The sequence below is a fragment of the Pseudonaja textilis genome, chromosome 2 (genome assembly GCF_049901715.1).
Source record: "Pseudonaja textilis isolate UNSWEBS1 chromosome 2, rPseTex1.2, whole genome shotgun sequence".
Taxonomy (NCBI): Eukaryota; Metazoa; Chordata; class Lepidosauria; order Squamata; family Elapidae; genus Pseudonaja; species Pseudonaja textilis.
Window position 1 is genome coordinate 157563714 of NC_141991.1, and position 19705 is coordinate 157583418.

Here is a 19705-nt window from a genome sequence, read left to right on the forward strand (position 1 = left end):
TAGACATCAGTACACTCTTGCATAGCAATACAATTCTGAATTTATTTCCTTCCAAAATTGTAATTAAATTATCTATTTAATCTGTAATCGGTTGCTTTATAAAAATAATTTAATACAAATTTGGAAATACTGATCTGAAAGCTAAAACAGACTGCTTACCTTGCTTGAACTTTGCGCCAATAGCTGATCTGTGAGACAGGGGGCTTTTTAACTTTTCACAAGCTACAGAGATAGAAAATTTTTTGTGTGTTTTCCATTCTTCAATGAATGTTTGGAAAAGGGTTTTATCATTTGCCACATCAATTATTGAGAAATTATCAACACTGCAAGATGCCGGAGGAACCTTTTCTTGAGATAAATGGAGCGAAAAATCTTCACTTATAACTGAATTATCCTCAACATTAAGCTCAACATGTTCTGAATTTTCTGATTGATGTAACACTTGTTCCTGTATGTGTAAATCAGAATTATCCTTCTGTAAGAACTGAACATATGGAACTTTATCTGCAGAGATTGTGTTTTTTGCTTTAGTCACAACAGGCATTTCTATGCATTGTGAAGTAGACTCTAGCGCTGAAGGAGGCATTTTGTCCCCATCTATCCAAGAAATACAACTTCGATTTTTGTTCTTTTGATCCGCCTTCCTTCTTGTTACACAATTTCTGCCAAAATCTTTGTGCAAGGATAATTCACTTTGACCAGGAAAAAGGCCAGGAGTTATTGAATCTTTAGTATTCTTAGAAAATACTAAATTCATTTTGTTTTTTGGCCCCATTTCAAATGTACCATTTGAAGGGCTTAACCCTCTGTCTAAAACTTCCTGCATGCCTGGACTCAAATCAAATAAAACATCAGATTTATTCACTTGGTTATCATTTTCTTCTGCACAATCTTTCTGTGGAATTTCACTTATATTCTCTTCACTAGTTTTTAGCCTTTTTATTGTCTTATTCAGGTTTTTAATCTTGCTGTTTTTGTGAAAAGGAGGTAAAACCACGCTATTTAATCTTTTTGTTTCATGTAAAGAACTAGTATCTGACATTATAAAATTACACCCCATTGACAAATTTTGGTTCATTGTGTCATTTAATATAACTTTATTCAGTCTTGTTTTCAATTCACCCGTGGCATCATATTTTAAAGAACTTTTCAATAAAGGAGTGATCGCCAGTGCCTGTGGAATTGTCTCCACAGTCCTTTCACTGTTATCACCACCCTGGGAGCCATCTGTATGGTTAAAGTCTTCATCAAACAATAAACTATCACTGCCATTCAGATTTGCTTCATTTATATCCACACTGGATAAGTGGCTGAGAGAAAAGGAAATATTGTTTGGAAGAACAGTGAGCTGTTGTTCTGTTAAGTTTGGAGTTTGATAGTGCCGTAAGAAGCTGTCCATTTGGGAATCTGGGACAGAAAAACAGTTTGTTTCCAAGCAAACTGGTGTTCCTGGGTATTTCTCAGTTTGAGGCCATTCCAAATTTGACACTTTGCTAAGTAATAATGTTGAATGTGCTTTTCCACACTCAAGTTTATCCTTAACACATATAGCATTTGTTTCCAATATATTAGTACCATTTATACCAATGCAGTTTTTCTGTGTTAGACTGGCTACCAGTTTTTTGTCTTTGATTTGTTGCTTAGTAGCAGTTTCATCTGCCATCTGCTGTTGTAATAGTCTATCTGTTTGGGTATCCAGCTGGAAGCTTTCTTCAAATTCTTTGAAGACAAGATCCAGATCTGGAGAATAACCATTCTTAATACAGTCTATGTTGCTTGAAAAACTGCAGGTATGACTATTCCCTTCATCTATATTTGCAACTTGTAATATCTCATTGGGATTTGTAATTGTATTTTTATCCATACTTTGTTCGAAATGAAGTTCAACGTTAGACTGAAATCTAGTTGCAACATCATTTTTAACGCCTTCTTTCAAGCTTCTCTTCATAATGTCTTCAGCACTTTCCATTGCTTCCTTGGCATCCAATACCTGTTTCACATGTGAATTTATTATATCTCTGTTTAAATTCATACGTTTCTTGGCCCTGGAGTATATGTCATCATTTCTTGCCTCTGCCTCAGTTTCTTCTATTGGAGCCTTATTATAAATATTTTCTGCTGAATTACCGTCCAGCTGCCTCTTATTTTTTTGTTTAACAGATGATGTATTTTTAATTTGTGAATTGACACTTGTTTCTGATAAAGTCATGTTGTGGTTATTTTTGAGCTTCCGGTGGTCTTCTGTAACACTTTCCTTTGTGGAAAATGTATGAGACGTATCCAGTAAAATTGATGCATTGGGGTTCCATTGCACTCCCCAAACAGCTAAGTCATGCTTTAAAAGTCTTTTAGCCTCCTCTACAATCAGACGGGCTGCTTCACCTTCAGTTAAGCCCTTCATTCCAGACATCCACATAAAATGGGTATTAAGACGCTCCTTGGCAGCTTGCTCATCTTCATCTACAGCTCTGCGAGTGCTGAAGCAAGCAAAATACAAGCCAGTTTTATTTTAAAAAATAACTTTCATTTGTAAATATATCTAAGGAATTCATACAATATTTCTTTATCTTTGACTAACACAGGAGATCTTTTTAAGCAAAGGGAACGCTTGACAGAAGACCGATACTCCCTTCAGAGCACCTATAAAAAAGGAATGAGGAAGAAGGTCTGGTAGGCCATCTACAAAGGGAAGTATCTGCAGGCTTGAGGGAAAGAAGTACTAGAATAAAGCAAGAATGACATTTAAAGTATTTACAGATTGAATGAGTTCAGCAATCAGGCAAGCTTTTAACAAAGAGGGTTAATAAATGGGGCAACAACCAAACAAAAGTAAAAAAAAAAAGTTGAGAGGGAATGAATGCAGTCCTTTCAGCAAGCCCAAGAGTGCAATAATTTGCACTCTGATTCAGGTGACCCTGAGGGCACAGATAATCCCACCAAGTTGCCTCAATGACTCTTCCATTCCCCACCATTCAAGTAGAACCAAAGAAGCTTCTTGGATAAGAAACAAGGTTTTCCAAAAAAAAAAAAGACAAAGTCCAGTTGCCTTTGGGGATGGGAAGCACCTTTGGAACAACCATGAAGAAATCTGAAGGCCCTGAGTTTGGGCCAGTCACTCACTCTCAGCCCAACTCACCTCATAGGGTTGTTGTTGTGGGGAAAATAGGAAGAAGGTGTATTGGATGTTTCCATCTTGAGTTATTTGTAAAAATAATGAAGATAGGATGCAAATAAAAACATTAAAAGAAAATAAAAAATAGCTTATATCACTGATAATTCATGAACTGCATGAGTATAAGCTATTTTGTGATACATGAGTATCACACTGTAGTGGATAAGAAAAGAAAGCGGGAAAGCATGAGCTAAATATTGTAAATTTCAACTCACTACATAGTCAGCAAGGAACAAATCATTAACTCTAACTTTTTATAACATTTTTATAATTTTATATCCTTCCAGAATAGAAGAAAACTCTCTTTGGAATAATTTCATCAATACACATTTTAAACATAAAATGGCAACATATTTATGATGGACTACGGTATGGATATTTTGGGCTTTAGAGTTAATGCTGACTTCTGGTGATTGCCTGGATAAGTTCCTGCAGTTTTCTTGGGAAGATTTCAAAAGTAGTTTGCCATTGTCTGCTTCCTAGGGTGAGGGAGGGTGACTGGTCAAGGGTCACCCAACTGCCTTTGTACCTGTGGAGGCTAGAACTCCTGGTTCCAAGTCTGATGCCTTAGCTGCTACACTAAAGTGGTTCTCTGGATTAAGTTAACACTGAAAAAAGAAGATAAGAATCAGTAACCAAGAGGCTGTGGAAATAATTGTAAAATCTCTAATTAAAGTGACTCATGTATGGAATTGCTTTTTATATATATCTCATACACACCTAAGAGTGATACTATCTTCTCACTAAAAAGGGATTCCTAGCAAATTGATTTTTCATTTCGTCAGTAAACCAAATTGTGCAAGTAGGAAGTGATTGTGGACAGCAATCTTTCTCTGGGTGGGATGACAAGGATTACCTATTGGTAATTATCTGGCCAAAACAGTGAAAATCAATACATCAGCAAAATGATTCCAGATTAAAAGGAATAAAATGTCTTTGTTCCTTGAAGGAAGTTTGCAATTATGCTTAATTTGGCAGGAAGAGGGACTTTTGTACTTTTCCTGCCTGCTGTAATCTCTCACTCACTATTATCCAGTAACTTAAGCTTCCTCGGTTACATTACACAAAGAGGATAATTTTCAGCAATACCAAAATGTTTTCCTACCTTCTGAATGGTGCTGCATTTCTGAAAACATTTTCTATCTTCTCAAAAGTCCCTTTAGCTACATCAGCCACTGTGATGAAACCAGCATTATAAAGAGCTCTAGCACACTGTGCATTTAGCAGAGCTATCCGGACAAGATCACAGAGTTCTCTCTGAATTCCAAAGTTAAGGCGACTCTGAAACTGTGACAGCAATTGTTCCATGTTGTGCCATCCCAGCCGGTTACAGAAAATAGTAATCATCCCTGGAATATAGAAATATACATTAAAAAATATAAACAGAAGAGGAAAAAGATTGAATCTGCCATTCCATATTAGTGAATGATCTGTTGTGGCCTGCAAGCAGCTAGCAGAGCTAGCAGCAGAATTGAACATTGAGGAGGTTGGGGAGGAACATGGGCCAGTCCTGGAGGCTGAAGAAGGCTCGGACGAGGGCTCTGCGTCAGAGGCAGAGATGGGGCCGGGGCAGCCTGGCAGTTATCAGCTGCCTTCAGAGTTGGATAGCAATGAGGCGGGAGAGCAGTTGAAGCTGGTTCCCAGCCTGCACATGCGCAGAGCTGCCAAAAAAAAGAGAGAACAATTTGAACTAAGGGTCGATGTGGGAGTAAAGCCACTGGTGGACAGTGAATGGCGCCTCCCATTGGGATTAAAAGAGGAGCAAAAGGGGAGGGGGCTTTTGCAGGAAACAATTTGTTCGTTGCAGCAGTGTGAAGATCTGTCTGTGCAACTCAGAGACTCTGTGCTGAGTCCTTCCTTGTCAGCACTGCATTTGAAAATATTTACTTGGCAGCTCTCCAAGATAAATAAGGTCTGTGCTCCTAATTACACCCCTGAAAGACTGTTTGCCAGGCCTTTGGCTGAATGTGAATGAAAGAAATTCACCTTCATTTAATAAAAGGGGTTTTGCCGGGACAAAGAGTGTTAGTGCTTTTTGGGGAAGCCTAGGTCAGAACATGATCTGTCTGAAAATTCTCAGCCTCCCTTGGTGTATGTTCTCTCGCATTAAATAATCTGTGTTTAAATCATCCAGCAAATGCAGCACAACTGAAATCAAGGAAAACAAACTTTGAATGCACTAAGAATGCATTAATGGATGCCTTTTAAACAACTTAACAAATATTGAGCTTTCAATATTTGTCTGGCTATGCTAATATCTTTCTCTGAATCAAATGATCTAAAAATAACTTATACTGCATTTATATTCAATCATTACTAGTGTAACCCTCTATCTCCACATTTGTCTTACAATTTACTAATTGTTTGTTTGTTTGTACCTGTTAATGTGTTCAGCACTACTTTCCCTCTCCTAGGTGATGTCTTTTAAAATGAATAATGGGGCTTTTTAACATTTACAAAAATTCACTCAGAAAACCTTGTACTGACCAAGAATGAACATTCTGTCTAAAGTGCTAATATGAAGAAAACTGAATAAGTCATCAAATATTTGTAAAAATGAGTCTTCTGTCAAATGTTTTGTTGCAAATAGTTAACAGGATCGCAAGAAATGTGTTGAGAAAAAAAAAGATGCCCATTAACTGCCAAAGTTTTGAGAAGAATTAAACATGAAGCTACCAGGAACCCATTATCCTCCAGTGCTGTCCATATTCCAGAAAGACCAATCAGCGTGCAATATGTTAGGGAAAAATCACTTCAGCAGATGTTGTGTGCCTCCAGAGACCCAGGCTGGTTGGCCTTGAAAAAGTTCAAACAATTCCACTCAGTTGATGGAAACCTCCCTTCCAATTCTCAGGGGAACACTTCACACCAGCTCCCTTCCCCACTCCAAATGCCAACTCCCCCCTCCCCATTTCTATGGCAGCTGAGGGCAAGCAAGCTGCAAACCGTCCTCTGGAGATCCAACTGACTGTCCATATTCTTTTTCCTTTTCTTTCACTAGAGGATTGGGAGGGGGTTAAGGTTAATGTATCAATGTCAAAATAACTTTTAATCTAAAATGTCTGATATTAACAGATTAACAGATGAACTATCATTGCACTCAAAGACTTCTGCCACATTTAAAACATTACATTCTGCCTGATTGGGCACAACATTACTGTTTCATATATTAGATTTTTTTGCTAATTATTATATTCTTAGTAACTTAATGATTGATATTTCTTATCAACTTGGCTGTTTATATTGTTGAGAAAGTGCATGCATAAAGTACCTACTAAAAAAAACAGTAAATTAAATTGGAAAAATGGAAATTGGTTTATTAAACCAGTCTGTCACTTACATTGTTGTTCATTATGTATTTGGACCATTATCTGTAATTTCTTACCTGCATATGTAGCAGCAGACTGTTGCAAAGACTGAAGTTGTCCACGACTACAGCTGTATTTTTTAGCAACATCCTTTAAAGGAATTTCATTTATTAAATCCAGAAGGGCCAAGCTTGTAAAAAATCTGTATTAATAAAATTAATTAAGATACAATGATGTGATATTTCTTTCTGTGAAAGAAAGCAAAGTAAACAAACAGATATTTGATAGAGTAAGTAAAACTGATAAAATGGGAAGAAAAAAGGTAGACAACTGTATCCTAGGTGACTTTTCTATGTGGTGAGAAAAAGATTATAATGGTGCTGCAAAAATAACTCATAAGTAACAATTGTTCCCTGTTAAACAAGCAGAAATTGCTTGAAATAGTAGACAAATTTTGTGGCACTGTTATACAATATACATCAATAAATAAAAAATTCTTATTACCTTTTGTGGATAGCCATTTGCCTATACTGCTTCTCTGTTTTAGCAATGATGTTGCCTTTGACGGAACAGGCCAAAAAACTTTCTTCAATCCCCACAAGTTGTGCTACTCTTTTCAATGAGGCAGGCAGCTTTTCCCACAAGCAAAAGAATTGGTACCAATCTATTTTGGTCCAATCTTCATAAACAGGTGTGACCTACAAAAGTCCACCCAAACGGAGTTAGTTTTCAAATTACAAGATTTTAATTTATTTGGAGAAATGTTGAACATTTTTTCAGAATAAGAAATGGGACTTATGTTGACTGAAATTGTGTTTTACTAACATGAATCCTAATTTAACTCTAGGAGGGTAATACATAATATTCATATGAGATTGCCCATTGTTTTTTAATTCATCTGATTGCTAGCATAATGGGGTGTGCATTGGAGGGGGAAGATTTTTGGACTCCAGTTAGTGAGTGAACATTGTGTTTACTGAGAAGCATATCTGCAGCCATGTACTTGATTAAGGCTCTGATTAGGAGATAATCTAAACATAGAAATTAAATAAGTTTATACACTAGGACAAATAATCTTGGAGAATATCCATGTAGCTGATGCAAGGCCAAATAGGAATCATGATTTGGAATCATATTGTGTAAGTGAATCTGAGGAATCTCCAGTGTGCAAGTATATATATTCTTCTAATAAATCCTTAACACGTATATGTTGGTAAGATAGCTTTCACATCTGATTTTTGTGTCCATCTCTACCTTCATCTCAGTGCTTTAAGGTTCAGGATTACCTTATAGTCCCCTGTTCTTCTTTGGAATGGTGAATAAAAGGGAGAATTCACTTTATTTCTCTATGTTGCATCTTGAGTATCAAACAAAATATGTTTGATACATTAAATCTAATCCAGTACTATCATAAACACACACAAATACACACACTCCTACCAAATAAAGACTGTGCAGATCATTCTCTAGAACAAAACTCTTCATTGCTCTCTGGAGATCAGCAAAAATTTCTAGTGCTGCTGTTGGGGAAAAGGAGGAAAACAGTGTAGCAGAGCCAAGATGTGTTGGACGATAGATTTCTGCCAAGAGAAAAATGAAGCAGTCATTATCTTATGCAATGCAACCACAGCCTAGTTTTAGAGTCAGAATGTTGATTTTGCTGCAATCAATTAATGTTGCTCATCCTTTGCAAGTTGTGTTTAATTGACCTGTAGAGGCCAGGAATCTGAGATAATAGGGTCCATGATTAATACTTTCTGACCTAATGGCAATGAAGTGTATGCTTTACTATGAGTTAATAAGAATAGATCTAGCCACCTTATATAGAACTACAGTCATTTAGGCAAATCAAGCCCAAACAACAGCTCAGTGCCAAATCAGAAAATTATCTAGCAACATGCTAGTAAGGACATTCTGCCAACAGCCCCAGTTAGAAGAAGCAGGCTCTTTTCTCTGTTGCTTTTAGAAGACAGAAACCTATTGCACAGTAGAAGAGATTTTGTTCTATCATACTTTATTAATTTGATTCTTTTTGATAGTTTTTATTGTTTTTTATTTTTGTTTTTTTGTTTTAAATATGGTTTTATGTTATGTAAGCCGCTTTGAGACGCCATGGGTGAATAGGTGACGATATTAAATGAATGAATGAATGAATGAATGAATAAATAAATAAATAAGAATGCCCCACAATACTGAGTTCTGCAGATCTCTGGAAGGGAAGTAAGGATTGTGAGGAGTGGAACAGGGGGACTAAGTAGGCCCAGTACCTTTGGGAACCCAGCAGGGCAAGGATGGGGAGTGGGAAGAGATAGGAGCTAGAGATAGAAATAGATACAGATAGGAAGAGATAGGAGAAGAGATAGTGACTCTGTAAAGTTATGAAGCCTCCTGGTCATTCTTAAGTGCAAATGAGTGGATAACGTTTGTAAAATTCTTATCTTAGAATCATGGTGGTACACGGCTTTTGGGAGGTCTGTTGTAACTTTGAATGGTCAATGAAAGATCTGTCATACCTCAAGGATAACCTGTACAAATGTTTCCTGATTTACATTTCCTTAATTGTAATTAAAAATACTCAGTTCATATACAAATTAGCATTGTTACCTTTGCCAACATCCGATACTGAAATCATGATGAATTCTTTCTCAAGCAGCCACTTCACACAAGTCTCAATAGATCCATCACAAATGTTCTCTTGCTCTCTCCTATGGTCCTGGAGGTCTCTCAAACTAGCTGCAAGGAGTGTACAGGATGCATAACTCTGGATGTCTTCTGAAGAGCTAGCTACTCCACTTACTATGATCTATCAGAATAAAAGGGTAATAGATATACTTGAAAAAATATTACTTTTGAAAGTTACCTTTTTAGGTTGGTGCACATATCAGGAATAGTTTTGCATATTGCATACATTTCAAACACTGACATGTCTTCAAATATGTATTGATCTATGTAACTGTAAATCAATAGTTCCTTAAGATAAACAAACATACAGAAATGTATTGACATTTGATTTTTTTCATACCTCTCTAATCTTGAAACTATTGGGCTATGTCTTTATGAAATGCCTATGGTATACATTTTATACAATAAACAATAAATGTAGCATGAATAAAATAAAACAACCAAAAAGTGATACAATTAGAAAATAACATCCAGACCCTTTTAAACATATCTGTTTTAATAATTTCCTAAATCCTAACACGGTAGGTTCTTAGTAGATTTCAGGGGACATTTAAATTCTGGCACCACCACAGAAAAATGCTGGCAGGTCTCTATCTCCTAATCTCTGGAGATTACTAATACTCCCCCGCTTTTTAACCATTTCAATTTTCAGAATCTCACCATACCTTTTTTTACATGAACAGTTACTTTTTCATTGAATTTATGTTTAAATTTGAAGAGAATTCCTATAAATGTGTAAGCAGCTTTAGAAAACAGTGCAAAATCTTGTTAACAAATAATATTTATATTATGAATGTTTTACTCATTCATTGCATTACATACCTCAAGAATTGCCCTTAACATACTGGAGGTGATTCCTTCTCCCTTGAGGCTAAGCAAACAGCTACACAGTGGCTTCATACCACCATGGAGCAGAGCAATTCCTTTTGATTTTTCAGAGGGCTTACATACCAAAATACTCTCACCTGTTACATACAATGTCATAAATTAGAAAAAAATTACATTGGTTTAACAAAATTCCCATGCATAAATAATATTTGATTACCTAGGCTGCAAGTAGACCTATATTTGATAATTTACACTCTTTGTTCCCTAACTATAGTATAATATTTTACATAAAAACTACTCTTCTGAGCATGCTGTTCTGTATTTTAATAAATAGATACATGAAAAACTACAATACGCTTATTTGAATTTTGGATCGATTTTAGTATATACAGTTATGGCTCAAAATTAGCGTTGGTCATAAAATCAGTAAAACATTATCTTGACTATTTTTCTAGTCAAAGCATTGATATTGATCTGGCTGCTGTTTCTTAATAGCAAAAATACATGACATTGTGCTATCACACTCAAGGAGGACTTAACTGAGGGAGGATCACATGAAAGGACTATCGATGGCAACTAATCTTCTTAAAGACTTGCTCATGGAAAATAAGTTTGATTTGTTTTGTTTTTAGGACAGGGATGAACAGTTACTAAATTGCATCTCTCATTTATTTATTCTCCCATTATGGTTGATGGTGAGAAATAATGGAAATTGCAGTTCAGCAACAACCAAAAGACGACATATTGTCCGTGCAGATGTATTATTATTCCACTTTGCCTAACAAGCACTCTGCGTAATCTCATTTTTAAAATTATACCTCTGCTTTCCTCAAGGATTGTGATGGAAACACCAGCTTAAGAACAGGGGGCCATCCATATTGATGGTAGTGGTGGACCTTTTCAGCAAGATGGCACATTTCATCTGGATGGCTTTCATTACAGATGAATGGTTTAGAGAGATGCTTTCAGATCATGGAAGTCAATTTAATTCCATGTTTTGGAAGGCATTATTCTAGCTTTTGAAGGTACAAATCAGTGTGTCATCAGTCTACCACCCTGTTGCAAACAGGGAGGCTAAGACTAACCAGATATTACACCACCATTTAAAGTGTTATTGTACATACAGCCAGGACAACTGGCTGTCACTTACACCATTAGTTGCACTTGCATATAATTCTACCCATACATCAATTGAAATGACCCTGTTCCAAGCCTTACAGAGGAGGCACCCAAGATTTTCACCTGCAACAACAGGTTCTCATCCCTGGAGCTATAGATTTTTCTACAGGAACAATGCACTGCTCAAGCACTATTGAAAAAATAGCTAGACCAATTGATAGAGAAGAGGAGGCAAACAAACAATGATTGCTTGGATGAAAAACTTCGGATACAATATACAATTAGAAGATTGGGAAAAACTTTGGACGAAAAACTATATATTAACAATGGCAGCCACGTACAAAGAAAATCTCTACAAAATGTTCTATCGTTGGCATCTAGCACCAGCGAGATTGGCCAAAATTTATCCAAATTTGAACCCGATATATTGGAAATGCAAAAAGACATCAGGCACCTTCTTTCATATGTGGTGGTCGTGTTCCAAAACAAAGACATTTTGGAATAAAATAAGGATTTGGCTGCAAGAAATAATTGGTTTAAAAATAGAACTTAAGCCTGAAATGTTCCTATTAGAGATAATTAGAGATTACAAGACATTGAATATATAATAATACATATGCTGACAGCAGCTAGAATAATATGTGCCCAAAATTGGAAATTCGAGAATAGTCTCACAGATAATATGATTATAAAAAATATGGACTGTGCAAAAATGAATAAACTTATAACGGAACTCAGGAGGAGGAAGAAAAAGAATACTATATGGTCTAGGGAAAACGGTATGTTTGGTTAGATAACAGGAATGAAAGGCAATGCAAAATGTAAATGTAAATGGTATATGTGTATGTGTGTATGAATATGGAAAAGTCGATGCCACAACTTACTGCAAAAATTGTATATATTTGTTTTTATTTGTTTTAAAAGTATAAAATATAATAACATTTATTAAAAAAGAAAGAAAGAATAGCTAGATCAAGCTAAACAGTCTTACAAAAAGTTTGACAAGTGGGGCTGACAAATGCAGAGGGAGATAATGTGTGGCTGCCTACCAAATTTTTAGCCTTTTCTTAGTTCTGTTAAGGCCTTATGACATGACAACATTGTGGCCTTTCATTTGTAATTGCCACAGTCTATGAGTGCACCCAGTTTTCAACATTCTTTACTGGTGGAGGAAGAGCCACTAAATACTTTGAAATCACAACAGCATCTACCCAACTCACCCCACCACACCCCCACTGATTGTTGAAGGCAAAAGGAGTTCAAAGTGGAAAAATATTGGAGGCAGGAAGGCAGGAGAAAGGAATACAGAATTTGATTCAGTGGAAGGGCTATCCAGTTCATGGGAAAATGCAAGTTATGTGCATGTTCCAAAATTAATACAACTGTTTTACCAGGCTTTCCAGACAAAATAAGACCTTCCATGCTCCCACTACTGGATTCAATCCCAGAATCTAAAGAGGAACCAGTTAGTGAATGGGTTAGCCATTCAGAGGAAGACCCTATATGGGGAGACATCATGACTGGCAAGGCTCTTCCTTCAATTTTGAGGTCTTCACTTTACAAGGGAAAAGGGGAAGGACTCTTCTAATTGTCTAGATATGTTGCAGGAAGAATTACCTGATTGGGTGGATTCATACACTCAGGATTCCTTTGACTTAGATAGCTCTTCTGTCACATCATCGCTACCTATCCCCACTCCCCTTCCTCCCACTGCAAGGAAAACAAGTGAGCTCCTTTGGGATTATGTTTTTGGATCATGGAGGGAGGGACTGTTTAGAGTGGGGCTGATATGTTGGCCCCTCAAGTAAATTGACATTCCAACATGAAGTTGATTTGGGGGAGAAAACATCTGAGAGCAAACCCTTAAAACTATGTCTGCCATTTCCCAAGCAAAGGCAATCAGTCTATAATATTTTTGTAAATGGGTACTCAAGAATAAAGGAATTGCTTTGGCCTATTCATGAATTCGTTCTAGTTGCTCGTGCTTGACAGGGATTGAAAAATGGCTGAGAGAAAGTAACCCACTGAGCTCTATTAGTAAGTGGGACTTAAACTTGGGTCTTTTAGATCCTGAAAGCTAGTGAGTCAAGCTTTATGATTTACTGCTTTTCAGTGTTAATAGAAACGTGTTTTCTACTGTAAAGACGATTCACTTTTTTTGTCTCTGAACCATTACAGAGTTGTAAACATCATAGAAAATTATATAGTTTTTCTATAACTATCTGGGTCATTGATACATTTTAGGATAATTTATTCTACAAGAAATGTTTTGGACTTTAAAGTATTATAAAATTCACTGTTGTTCTATTTACAAACATAAACAGATAAAGGGCTCTAAATGCATTTACCTATAGTATCTATTCCTTTCCTTCCAGCTCTTCCAGCCATTTGTTTATATGTCAAGATATCCAGCAATCTGCTACCAAATACAGGAGTTCGGATAATTACCCGACGTGCAGGCAAATTTACTCCCGAAGAAAGTGTAGAAGTTGCTATTAAAACTCGTAGGACACCTTGACGGAAAGCTACTTCAATTATGTCTCGTTCATCAAATGTCAAACCTGGAAAATATTTTAAAATAAATATGCATTATAAGTTTAAAATATACATTTCATTTTCATTAAAAATTTCAATTAGTTTACAATAAAATGGTAAAAATGATAATTAAACTTATCAATTAAACATTAAAAGAATTAACAATAATGGCAGAGAAAACAAACAAAAATATCCTACCCTGACTGGAAGCCTCCCTACTCTTGATCATGAGATCATTCCAAAAAACACCCTCTTCTATACAACTGCTACCTGAGCAATGGCAACTCTTGACATTCACAACAGAATCGTTTCGTTCAAACCCAGACTAAAAGCTGCTTATAACAACTCAGATGAAAATCAAAACATGTAAACCTTTACTGAAATTAAGCACACTGAATATTCCTAATCAGGAAATGTCTGAGGCAAATGTAAGTGCAAAAGTTTGTTATGCTGTTGGAGATGCCCAACATTTGGTCTTAGATTTTGAATCCTCTGTCTGGAAAACAACTCCTTCCTGCCTTTAATTTCAAACTTACTTCAAAAATGTGTGCTGTTCTTAGCATCCCTTACTAACCTCAACTTGTTCTGAGGTTTTGCTTTTCTGATACCTTCTATATTTTCAGAATTACTTCCATGTACTTTCTTTAGTGACACACCCCTCTTTCCTTTTTTATGTATTGTTCTTTTCAATTTGTAGATATCCACTTAACGATTTTTCTAACCACATTAGTTTTTGCTATTTTCCATTTTTTTCCTTCCAGGACATTCTTTTGTGGCTTTATTATCTCTCTTTCTTTGTATCTATTTTTTTTGTTCCTTTTAAAAACAATTTTGGCTACATGGAATCCTACTTAATAATGTCTGACTTAATTAAAGTGTACAGTCTCAAGGTACATACCAGTACATGCACAACATTTTCTGTTAATACTGATAATGCGTCTTCCTGCTTGAAATTCTTACGATTTTCTGAACTGCTTATTATGTTAATGTCAAAACCCATGTGATTCTGCACAGACATTAGTTCCCTGCCTAGGAGTAGTTGTTAATTTTGTGAAGACCAGGTGGCATTAAAACAAAGGTCACCAGTACTGATACTTTTATTAGTTCTGGTTAATGTAATACAGATCCTCTTAACAGTGCTACCAAGTTCATTTCCTTGGATTTCTCTTCAACATGAATTATTTTTAACATGCAAGGCAATTCTTCCTCGATTTCTGTTACTTCTGTGGTATTTGAATGTCTATCATCAGAATCTTCTGATTATATTCAAATAATCTGTTATTTTATCTCAAAATTTTTATTATTAAAATATAATTATATATTATTTCATTATATAGACAATAGCCACAATTTATGCCAACATTTTTTCCTATATTAATTTAGTGGCTTCATAAACTCAGCATAATTACTACCTCATTTCCTCCTACCTGAACAGGAGTTTATCTGAAATTTTTTACATCTAGTTTTATTTCCAATCATCACCAGTTTAAGGCGTACAAATCAAACTCAATGTGTTTTAGAAATATTCTTTTCCATCTTCACTTTGTTACTACCATGCTAGAAATTTCACTCTATCTCTGCACATATTGAGAAGTATGATAACAAAAAGTGTACCTGCATGGTGAAAAGCAACTCCCCATTTGATGGTCCGATGAAGCACACTGTCCAAGCCAGAAGGAGACCGTTTTAACTGAATCAACAACTTTTCAATCCCTTCCTGGCACAGTTTAACTGGTGAAAGGGTTGACATCTTTTGAAGATCTTTAGAAAGGAAAACAGCCTTAAAACCTTATGCTTTCTCTCCAAATCCCCCCTCTTCTTCGATCCCTCTTGACTTACTCTTTTGTTGAATACTGCAGAATTCCCTGGCAATGATGTCTGCTAATTTCTCACACCAATTCTTTGTTGGGCAAAATACAAGAACTGAATGGCCATCCTGAATTGTCTCATAACACAGAGTCACCACATGGTCCTCATCTCCCTAATTGTAGAAAGTGACAAGTACATATTAGGGCTATGGAAACAAAATGGAAGATTTAAATATAAAATTCTTCAAGACTCAAAAGGATTAGGATTGCCCAAGCTGTATTTGTAAAGTGTATTTCGCAGCCTGATATTTGACTTGAGGGTGCTGTTGAGAAGTAAAATAATATTATAATTAGAAGAACACAAACTAAGGTTTGGATGGCTTTAAGTTAAAGCAAATGTAGACTTTAAAAATAATGCTAGGAATGCCATAATACGAATATGAAGTAGTTATAAACCCAGGCTGTGTCCAAAAATGTCTTTATTGATTTCAGCAGAAGCATTTTCTAGAAAAGAAACAGTGAGCAAAGTCAACATACCAAGATTTGCTAGTACCAGGACTATGTAGAACTTAAGATGAAGTCAAAGAACAGTTCACTACAGCCGGAATTAGCTGTCAATGGTTTTCATATATATATGAAATGAAGAAAAAAATTCAATATAGATAAAAAATAATTGGAATTTAACAACCTAAAACAAACTTCGACAATTGATTTGTTTGCAAATGATGAATATATGACTGCTAGGATGTTTAAAGATTTGTTGATATTTGAAACAGATGAACAAATTAAAGAGAGAGAGAGAGAGAAGAGGGAGGGAGGGAGGGAGGGAGGGAGAGAGAGAGAGAGAGCCCTGCTCTCCTGGAAGAGCAGTTGCCCTGATCCCTGGGAGCTGCTTGAAGAGAGGAAAAAAGTACTGAAGATCGCTGGTGATTGCTATCTAACAGAACACTTTCAGAGACACAGCTACTGACTGAAAGGAAATGAGTCAAAAGCTGGGGTCTCTCCCGGGGGCTGGCTTTTATATCTTTGTACAAGTCAACCCATCCTGGGCTCTCGATGCAGCATGGAGGAGAACATCAGCAATCATTATCAAGTTTACACTTCCTGCCAATTTCTCCACTAACAGGAGGAAGCTGTCAGGGAGCAATGGAAATGACGATCACATAAGTATATGTAGTATACTGTATGTAGTAGTGTATAGATATGAATGGACCAATGGGAGAGAATGTTAAAAGGACTGAAATTCACATTTTGAAATTATTTAAGAGATAATGTTTACAAAATAATGTGCTGTTGGCTTATGACACCAGAGAAATTATCTAAAGTGCATATAAGTGTTTTTAGTCAGTTATTGGAAATGTGAAAAACATACAAGCTTATTTTACATGTGGGACTTGTGGAAAAGTAAAAATAAAATGAATACAAATACATATAATGATACAAAGAATTTTAAAGATAAACATTCAGATGAAATCAGAACTTCTTTTACAATAGTATAGGCATATTAATATCCATAAAATGTTGCCATAATTTTATATAGAAAAGTGGCATTGTACCAAACAAATTTTTAGTATGGGCAATTACCTTAATATTTAGTACAGGTTGAATTTCTCTCACAACTGCATCTGAAGAGTCATAAATCTTGTTGCCAACTTTTACTTGTTCCAGAAGGGGTACTGGACGGAAGTCTGTGTGGTACAATTCTGCATTTAGCCAGGAAGCCAGAAGATCCAAGTTGGGAAGGGTGGCACTCATTCCTATGATTTGTATTTTATTACAAAAAGACTCTTCAATGTTTTGTCTGCAGGAATAAAGAAACTTATTTTGAATTTTGAAAACTGAATCCACTGCATAATTATTTATAGAATTTATTAACGTATTAAATCACATTGATATGATGGTCAACAGTTTTACAAAACGAATTCTGTGTCTATCAACAATTATTACTTCCTACTGACAGGGGAGCATAGATAATGGAGATGGATTTATGTACCAGTATTATCAATTTATATTGCTGCCTATCCTGCAATTACAACACTGTTTGGTATACACTGAGTTAAAAAATGAAATCAGCAATTACTAATAAAATAATATTGTCAAGCACAAGCCCAACTCAACCATAAAGAATATAGAATCATACTGACACAATCTCCTAACCTCCAGAACTCGTACCAAGGGAACATCTGGTCTTCAAGGACTTAAGAAATGCTACCAAGATCATGGCCCTGCAAATCTCAGAGCGCGTGGTGTTCCAGAGGGCACACACTATAACAGTGACAGAATGTTTCCTGAGTCCTTTCAAAAGGCATTGGCTAACAGAGAGGGCTGGGGGCAATGCCCAATCCATTGGACATGGGAAGAAGCTATCATGGAGAGTTGATTCTGAAAACAACTTAGCTGCTATCACAGGGAGCTATATAGACAGCACCTTGAATTTCACTCAGAAGCCCAATGAAAACCAATGTAACTTATGGAGGAGCAGTGTATGTAACATGAAAACAACTCTTATACTGCGGCATTCTGGAGAGGTTGCAACTTTTGAATGATCTTCAAAGGTAGTCCTTTGTAGAGTGACCATAGGGTGCAAAACTTGAAGTCTTAAACTTCTCCCAAAAACTTTCTACTAGCCTACTTAGTAGTTTAGCAGTTTCCTTTACCTTTACACAACTTCCACAGTACCATTCTTTTGGCATCCTCTCCCTAACTATGATGTAAGAGAGAACAAAACATTTTTTTAGCAAGGCTGCATTAGAAGAATACTTACCCTGCCACAAGTCCTCATTGTGATGCAGAGGTTTCCCAGGAGGGATTTGCAAAGAACACTAGGAGTATATGCTAACAGCTTAAGCAATCAACCTTCTATATTAATTGGGCAGCAGCGATAGGAAAGATGTTGAAAGCAGCTCATTTTCATGACAATGGCAAAGTCATTTCATACTGCTTTGGAGAAGGCAGTATAATACACTTCTAATTTACCAAGAAAACTACTTTAGATAAGATAAAGCAATTAACAATATAAAGTTGGGTGATAAGCCCTTCGGGTTAGATAGCACTCAACATGCTATTGAGGAACATGCTAAGGTTGGAGTACTAATGATGCTACAAAGTAGCTAAATTAAAGCCCTTCAGTTGCTAATGTTGCCAGGCAAGAAAAGAAAATCTGCAGCTGCAAAGATAGAACTAAAGTGGGGAACATGTAACGTATTTTAAGAAGCATAAAGATGGAAAGACTCAATATGGAGAAAACTGACAAAATATTGACATTTTAAGTATCTGCAAATTGAAAAGGCTGGAATTGGATATTTTCAGTCAATCATACTGTTTATTACTCAAGACACAAAAAAAACCAAAGGAATAGTGTAGACAAATATACAAGAAAAATGTTTTGCTTATGTTGGAGACTACAATGCCAAAGTTAGAAACAGCAAGGAAGAAAGTGTAATTGGACTGCATAGGCTAGAAAACTGAAATGAAGCAGGAGGATGACTTATCAGTTTCTGTCAATCTCTTTATCTCTAATAGTCTTCAAACGACCAAAGCAACACCGACATTATCAGATAATTTACACAAAAATCAAACTGGATATCTTATTGGGGGTGAAAGATCTCAGTTAAAACAGGAAAGTGGGTTGTGATTATGGTCATTAGATGAGGACTATCTTTATACAGCATTTTATCATTGGCCTCAGCAGGTGTTACTACCTGGCTAATCTCACAAACTAAACAGGACTGCCTAATTAAGACTGGGGGGAACATATCTGGTTATATCAGGGTGTAGATATAAATAAAAAGAAAAATGGATTGTAATTTATTGAATAGCAATAGCACTTAGACTTATATACGGCTTCATAGTGCTTTACAGCTCTCTCTAAGCTGTTTACAGAGTCAGCATATTGCCCCCAGCAATTTGGGTCCTCATTTTACCCACTTCAGAAGGCTGAGTCAACCTTGAGCCTGGTGAGATTTGAACTGCCAAATTGCAGGCCAGCTGGCAGTCAGCAGAAGTAGCCAGCATTACTGCACTCTAACCACTGTGCCACCAAAGCTCATACTTATATAATACTTATTTATACAAAGTGAAGAGGCATTCTAAGTGAGAGTCAAACAATCCTTCAAATAATAAACAAGAAAATGTATCAGGGACAATTCCTCTTAAACAAATGTATATACTTAACAGCTTTCCCAGAACCCAAGTTAAACATGTTAAGGGTATATCTAAGCAATGATGCATCCATGATTTAGACATCCATTCCA

The 19705-nt window shown here is 36.1% G+C and overlaps 1 protein-coding gene across 1 annotated transcript in view; it reads right to left on the bottom strand.

The window, feature by feature from the left end:
* The window catches only part of POLQ (DNA polymerase theta), a 48625-nt gene that overhangs the window by 20473 nt on the left and 8447 nt on the right, over positions 1-19705 (bottom strand). Inside the window, exons 6-16 of the mRNA XM_026713234.2 lie at positions 17037-17253; positions 15484-15625; positions 15259-15405; positions 13458-13670; positions 9985-10127; positions 9085-9283; positions 7921-8060; positions 6985-7178; positions 6558-6682; positions 4278-4521; positions 160-2477 (exon numbers count right to left, since the gene is read on the bottom strand). Coding sequence (XP_026569019.2) covers positions 160-2477; positions 4278-4521; positions 6558-6682; positions 6985-7178; positions 7921-8060; positions 9085-9283; positions 9985-10127; positions 13458-13670; positions 15259-15405; positions 15484-15625; positions 17037-17253 — 4082 coding nt within the window. The remainder of the gene's footprint in view (positions 1-159; positions 2478-4277; positions 4522-6557; positions 6683-6984; positions 7179-7920; positions 8061-9084; positions 9284-9984; positions 10128-13457; positions 13671-15258; positions 15406-15483; positions 15626-17036; positions 17254-19705) is intronic.